Raw genomic sequence first — 7,500 nt, 5'->3', positions numbered from 1 at the left:
TCAATCTTGTTAGTGTCTGTTCCCTTTTCCCAAGTCTGCTGTGTCACTGTGCCCATTGTTTGTGTGGTGCCTCGTTTTTATCTCCCCATATGCCTGCCCAAAGTTACGGTGACGAATTTTTCTATACCGGGAAATTCCTCTTTCTTTTCTTGTTTTGCATCAGTGCTGCTGTAAAACCTTCCTTGGTCTTCTCTTTCCATCTTTCCTCCTAGTTCTGTCTAGTTTTACTTTCAGAGGCACTTTAATTCTTCCAGCCATTTGTCTTTCGCCCTCACCAGTTGACGTTTCTGTTAGTGGATCTTCGGCTTACTCCTTGAGCTTCTCGAATATTTTCTTTGTTTTGTTTTTGTTAATTTTCGCGTAATTTTCCTCCGATATATTTCATTCACTATCCTTGCCACTGCCTGTGTCAACTTTTTTCTATTTGGCTTTCGGCTTTCTTATTCTTCTTATTTCTCCATTTCTATTATCCTTTCTCCTTTTTTTCGTTTCCCGTTTGATATAAGCTTACAGGTTGGTAGAACTGTGGCCGGTTCAAGCCCCACGACTTTAACGTTGTCAAAATCCATCTGATTGTGATGATTCGGGGACATGGTTCGCACGTGCTCTGAAACCCGCTTTTTTAATGATTTCTCTGTCTGGCCGTAGCATAGTTACGAAATTGCAACGTTTGCAGGCAATTTTGTACACCATAACAGAAGATGGGAGGTCTGCTTAATCTTGTTTTTTTTGTGTGTTTGTACCGAGGAAAAAAGACTGTTGTTGGTTTTTTTGTGGCTTGTAAGGTACTTGGACCTAATATTTTCTTATTTGTGTGTCGCCTCATTTTCTTTTTTTCTTTTTTTTTAATAAGTATGGTCAATCAAGTCCTTCACAACACCTAAAGTAATTCACGGAATGGATTTACAGCCGATGCACACTTCTAGGAAATGTCTTTAAATTCGATGTGTCACGTGCCGACACGGCGGTCTGATATCCAGGTTTTCAGAGTCAAGGAGAATGTTTTAATGGTAAAATATGGAAATTTCGGGAAGCCGTAACAGTTATCGATTCAGCTGCAAGTACTGTTTCGCAGTATAACTAATGTGTTTGCGTATTCTCCTCACACAGTAAATTATGTTTTAACTTATGACGGAATGTGTTATTATGTTAAGTTTAAAAATATTTAGGATAAGATATCGTTTCAAAGCAAGGGAATAAGATGTGTCAAGATTGCCAGGGCGATAAAGCGAGCAAAGAGTGTGTTGGCGGACAGTTTCCGAAGGACTGAATTTGCTGTCAACATAACGCAAATAAAAATTATACGAGAGAATACTCGAAAAATTAACATGCAAAGAATAAACCAATGAGCAAAGCATTAAATCATCTCTTAAAAAACTGAAATATTATCTTGCTCATAAACTGTGCTAACCGTTCTTGTTTGATAGCCTCAATTTCAAAAGCTCGGATATTTTATCCATAGCATGTTATCCAAAGAAAAAGTCGTTGTTTCGAATATTTTTTTTTTTTTTTTTTTGCAAATTTAAAGACCAAAACCTTCATGATGTTTTTTTAAAATCTAAAAAAATTATAAAACTCTCTGAAGACGTTTGCCACTATAGCATAAAAGCCATGAATATTAATAAGGCAAGTGAACACACCTAAGTGGATTCGACCGAAAACAACTATTGACCATCTTGTTAAAGTCCTCCAGAAACGCTTCAGCAGATCTGAACGCTTAACATAAGAAGTGCTTTTATCGCTTTGGAAATCCCATCCATCGTTAATTAAACAAAGTTAATAAAGTGAACTATTGCTTCACTCAGTGTAGTGATGATTTAGAGCAACATTTCATGATATTATATGAATTTGAAAAACCTCATGGTTACTTTTAGTGGTGTTCATAATTAACATATTCTAGGCTTGTCACTCACGTTTTGAATTGGATCGTAGAAATATAAGTCGACCGGAGACTTCCCTGATATCAATTCTATACAGCAGAAGAAGTTTTTGTGCTTAAATGTGGAGCACTTTTACGGAAAATATATTTCACGCTCAAAATGTTTGAGAGCAATTAGCTCTGCTTTGCATCACGCCTTTCAATCACAGGCTATTGACCAATCCGTTCATTAATTGACCCATATGTTGTTTTTGGTGATGATAACTGGATGGTTTGTTTAATTAAATAGATAATTAGTATTCGGAAACAAACGTAGGGCTCACTTTTTAATTATTTTATCCTTAGTTGTTTTCCTTTTCTGATAATTATAACATGTGTCACAGACAACGGAAGTTAGTGCATGACAGCAAGCGTGAGGTTATTCTTTGAGGATGAAGTTTATTTGTGGATATCATGTCTACAAGGAGGATTGGGAACCCAGGTTAAATTAAGAACGAGAACTGAGGCGTGAACCTGACAACCAAGTTGATCCTAATGCTGTTGAGCTGAGCGATGTTTGGCGAGACCGGTAAAAGATTGCGAATTGAATCAATCTTTCTGTTCTTCTCAAAGCGATGTTGACTGTGAGACCAGTGAATCAGGTTTAAAGTTGAAAGTAATAAATATAGAAAAGGGAAAATCAGAGGAAATAAAAAAAATTGCAAAAGCAGGAGTAGTGGTATATGCAAACTACGAGAGGACGGCAATGAACCAGACATCGGAAATGCCAACAACCCTGGCCGCGGCAATAACAGAGGCCTCTGTGATAATGCGATGACAATCGCCGGGAAAATGCAACTAGCAAATGGCAGTGTGTCTTTGATTTTACTTTTTAAGGTGATTCCTCAGTGATAGAAGTCGTCGTAAGATTTTCTTTAAACTTTTCTCGATTGTTCCCTACAGTACGGTGACTCGAAATGTGCAATAAAATATAAATAGGGTCACCGAGCTCGTTTGGAAGATGTAACTTGCTCAAGTTACTCATTTAATCATTGCTACTTCTCTATCAAGGACAAGTTTGTTTCATCGGTTCACGGTACGTTTTGCAGCATCAGGAAGCACTTTGAGAGCTTTGACGTAATTCTTGAAATAACAAAACAGGGTTATTGTATTGTTCAAAAGGAATAATTTAATGTTTGTTTTATGGCACAGGCACACTTCATGAAGAGTCACGAACTACAAATAGTGCTCCAGTGCCAGAAGACTAGACACTTAAATAAAGCTCCTTTCCTTCGTTTCCTTAGCTTCCACACATCTTTTACAGTTCACTGATAGAGTATCTGAACAGCTAATAAACATGTGATAGGTTTGACTCCTGTGAGGGAACACCCGGAATTTTTTCGAGTCTACATCGGAAAAAATATCCTATGCATTACAGTGTACGCTACATACATTTTTATCAAGGGTCTTCTTCCTTGATCGCTGACTATCCTTTTAAAAGCAGATGGAGTGGTTCTTTTGCGTCAAATTGAAAGTGGTGAATGTTAGAATTTATCAAGAAGACAAGCTGGGCTAAGCATAAAAAATTCTCAACACAGAATGGGTTTGATAACTATGCATAGCCCATACGTAATAAAAATGCACTAATTAATTGTTTAGTGGTTCAATTTTCAATCGCAAAAAATGAGCTGCTTTAAGAGACCTTATTCACGATGGCCGCCATGTTGGATTTGCTATTTTCATGCAAATTAGCTACTCACTTCTGAGGGGGCAAACAACACAAGTTCGAGAGGTTATAACGAACATCTTAGCCACACAGATGATTTGTTTCACGTTCATTGAATGTTTATAACCTAAGTAATAACATAATTACTTCGATGTTATTTTTAGTGAAAAATGAACAGATAACGAAGTAGAAAGTCCAAATGTTAATGGCCATCAAATGATATAAATTATTATAAAAGGTACTTAATTTTAAATTCTAAAATGTACTTTTAGCAATGTTATTTCAATATTTCGACGAGCCGATTTCTCGCAATTTGCCTTTTTTCCAATGTTTGCCCCCCTAGCATAACACGTGGCTAATTTGCATGACAATTTGAGAAACAACATGGCCGCTATCGTGAATAAGGCCTATTGTTTCTTGCTTGTTTGTTTTTTTTTTTTGTTGTCACTCTGACTCATTCTCTTTGTTTTCCCAGCCTTTCTTTTCTGTAGTACAGTTTTGTGAACGATTCAACTGTATGTGGCTCTGAGTAAGGTTTTCATCTAATAAGTATGAACGCGAGTGCATTTTGAGATGTATGGGCATAAGGGACATTTTGAAAGTTCTCAAAATTCATTAGCCGTATGTAAGTGCAATAGGGCATTTTACAGTTGTTTGCTCGATGTCTTAGCCTATGAGTGGCTGCGAGGATCCCGGTGACTTTGTATAGAGGTTTTGCACGGCAGCCATGTTGCATGGCAGGAACAACGAAAATGTTTTTCATTAGAAAGAACATTTGTTCCCATGGGGAAAAGAATCTGTTGGTCCTGCCATGCAACATGGCTGCAGTGCAAAACCTCTATTGAGACAGACCTCACTGCCTTTATAGTGTAAATGATGTTTTTGTATTTCTAATTAGTCTACATTGGAGCGTTTTTTAATTGAGTGTCGAAAGTAATTAGCAAATTGCTTTGGTTTGCGTTACTTAACTCAGTGCACGTGATTGGTTCAAAGTTCTCGCGCCACTTTTTCAACCAATTAAAAGTGAAACCAAAACCAATCGTGGCTCGCGCGTGCACATTTTTTCGCCCTTTGTGTCGGCTACTTATAATTACCTCAAGTTTTAATTGGCTTACTGGATTGTCTCCGTCCCTTTTGATTAGCCAAATAAAAGCAATTACTTTGGTTTTGGTTTTACGACAGTCGATTGAAACTCGCTCTAACTTTAAGAAAGGGACAAAGGTTTGTATCAAACAGGGTCACCAGAAGCCTCTCTTCCATTCTTAGGCCAGGTAACTTAGCCACAACTGTAAAATGTAATTTGTTATAACCCTGACTAGCATAAATTGATATTTTGCAGTCACGTAGCAGAGGCCCTGTTGTGAGCAGCAGGCGCTTAGAGTGCCACGTGATCGTGGTTTGTATTTGGCGATCGTTTAGAGAGTGAAGCATTCTACGGTCAGCCTTCGCTGCGAGCACAAGTCCTGCTTCGTTTTTTGTCCTATTGAGCTGAATTAGTGTTTAATGCCTTCGTTAGGCGGTATATGATAGCGTTCATTTACATTGTAAGTAGTGTCTTTCAAGTAGAATACCCTAGATCCCCGAGGGTCGCACCACTGCCTTGCTCGGGGGTACACGTTCGCAGCTTTTTTCCACCTGCTGGTTTTTTAATGGCTTTTCGTATCCAGCTCTGTTGCATTGCTTTTCTCTTTATTTTGGAATTGATTTATTAATATTTTTTGTACCTATTCCAATGCTTAATAAACTGCAAGGTGGGTTTGCTGGCCAAAGCGCCCATATATCACCTAGCGTAAGTGTCCGGTTGAGTAGTGGAGGCAAAATATGGTCTATTTGAGAACTTTCAAAACATCATGAGTTGCCATAAATCATGAAATGCACGAGCAAGTTCATACGATTTGTTATTTATTACATACTCACACAAAATTACTCAATTTCTGTGTTTCCATAGCAACTTCCGTGTTGCACTTCATAACCTTCCTTGCACTTTTTAACATATTTATGCATTCGTCACTAACCAATCAGAAACACGATACTCTGTTGAGCATATAATTAATAAGAGAACTGAAAACATGCATAGACCCTTATAGAGTGATTCAGTTCAATGTCGAGACCATCGCTAGCTACGAAACGACGAACAAAAGAAAGTGATTCAGCAATGTAAATTTCTAAGTTCGTGTCACAGTCGCTTTTGAAAAGGATGCGGAAGACTGCAAGCTTGGAGCAGTGCATAAGGATCCTGAAGTCATTTCAAGAGACCCGTCTGCAGGCTGTAGCGGATGGCTGACACTGTAAGGCATCTGCATGACAAAGGCCGACTCTGCAGTATGGACACTCCTTCTAGATGAGCGTAAACCACAGCATAACATTCCTTTCATTTTTTCTCTGAATCTTTGGCTTATCAGTGAATATACGAACGGATTAATTGCAGAACTAAACAATATTAAGGTGTGAGCTATGGGAATCGCATAAGAGTCCCGAGGAAAGATGCCTGCATTTTGTAACAAGTGAATAATAGTGTCTGTGATCCAGCAGATTTCAAACGTGGTGGTGACGATCAAAACCATCAATGTGACACGCTTTCTTACTTTCACCACACCCTGTGTAGAAATAAATGGCATACCTTGGCATAAGGTTTCGATGTAAACATCAGAGTTAATATTTTTTTTTTTAGTTTCTTTAATTTGATTTTTGTCGTTGTTGTTGCTAGACTAGATGATTGAATGTTACATATCATTATGGCATAAGAAATGCTTGCATTTATTTTGATTTCTTCTTTATTTCAAACTAACAGTGACACATATCACCGCTACTCGAATCGAAGAACGTTTAAATGTAATGGAAACGTAAGCTATCCCTCAAGAGAAAATGAGAAAACAGAGAGGAAGGCTCCCGGTCCAGCCCTTGGGATATGTCATGTCCACGAAAGTTATTTTTAGACGAGCGGAAGTCTTCTGAGACGTCTGCATGCAGGCCAACCTCGGTCCGATGTTTGAAAGAAAATAAATATTCATCAGCGTTCCACGTGCGCCGTCATTTTCTCTTTTCACTAAGAACCTGAGAGCGAGGCAAGACTGCATGCGGACGTCTCAGAAGACGGACGTTCGCTAGAACAAAGACTTCCGCTCGTCTAAAAATAACTTTCGTGGACATAACATATCCCGGCCAACGCCTTGAGCCTCCCTCTCTGTCCTCTCATTTTCTCTCGTACCCCTCCATTATACTTCTGAAAAAAAATGAATATTAGTTTGCTTCTTTTTACTTATTACATTTTCCACGAGCTGTCATTTTGAATACAGTTGGTGTACATGTGACGTGTTACAGTTGCCCTATACTTATCACGGTGGCGCAGTGTACAAATGTTAATGGCGAACGAGTCGTGCTAATTAACAATTATTCCATGAGGGCGCGTTGGATATGTAATAGATAAAATAAGAGCGGGAGACCTTCATGGGCACTTAAAACGGCGAACCGCAGGCGAGCCGATTTAAAGCCCATTAAGGTAGGATGCGAATATTTTATCTTACTTGTGAAATGAAACAATAGAATGTGTTTATCATGTTAATCACGTGGGCGTGGAGCTGTCCCATAGGAGTTTGGTAATACTCGGCACTGAATTAGGCAATTCATTTTCATAGAGCTTTTGTAGTAGAAACATGGCTGGTCGGTCAGTATGGGAGGAATGGCAGCAGCGACAGCAAAATAAATGTGCAATGTCAGAACTTGTTGGAGTGGCCGGTCTCAAATGCGAAGATGTTGAAAATATCACCGTTTCACTAAAGCACATGTCGCTATATTATCATATGGCCCGCACGGCCCCGTGCGCGCTGTCATTGTAAAAATATTGAGAAAATCCTCGTATGAGGGCCGTACGCATTAGCGCGAGCAGGGCCGGGTAAAGCCGTACGGCCCAGCTAGC

General features: G+C 38.9%; 2 protein-coding genes across 2 annotated transcripts in view; both read right to left on the bottom strand.

The window, feature by feature from the left end:
* The window catches only part of LOC138052272 (neuropeptide FF receptor 2-like), a 34,227-nt gene extending 32,187 nt beyond the window's left edge, over positions 1 to 2,040 (bottom strand). The window contains exon 1 of the mRNA XM_068898678.1: positions 1,914 to 2,040. The gene's annotated coding sequence lies outside the window, so the exon portion shown is untranslated. The remainder of the gene's footprint in view (positions 1 to 1,913) is intronic.
* Positions 2,041 to 5,749: 3,709 nt separating this feature from the next.
* The window catches only part of LOC138060012 (neuropeptide FF receptor 1-like), an 11,006-nt gene continuing 9,255 nt past the window's right edge, over positions 5,750 to 7,500 (bottom strand). The window contains exon 6 of the mRNA XM_068905691.1: positions 5,750 to 6,181. Coding sequence (XP_068761792.1) covers positions 5,750 to 6,181 — 432 coding nt within the window. The remainder of the gene's footprint in view (positions 6,182 to 7,500) is intronic.

Source organism: Montipora capricornis, chromosome 1 (genome assembly GCF_036669925.1).
Source record: "Montipora capricornis isolate CH-2021 chromosome 1, ASM3666992v2, whole genome shotgun sequence".
Taxonomy (NCBI): domain Eukaryota; kingdom Metazoa; phylum Cnidaria; class Anthozoa; order Scleractinia; family Acroporidae; genus Montipora; species Montipora capricornis.
This window is presented reverse-complemented; position numbering and strand designations above follow the sequence as displayed.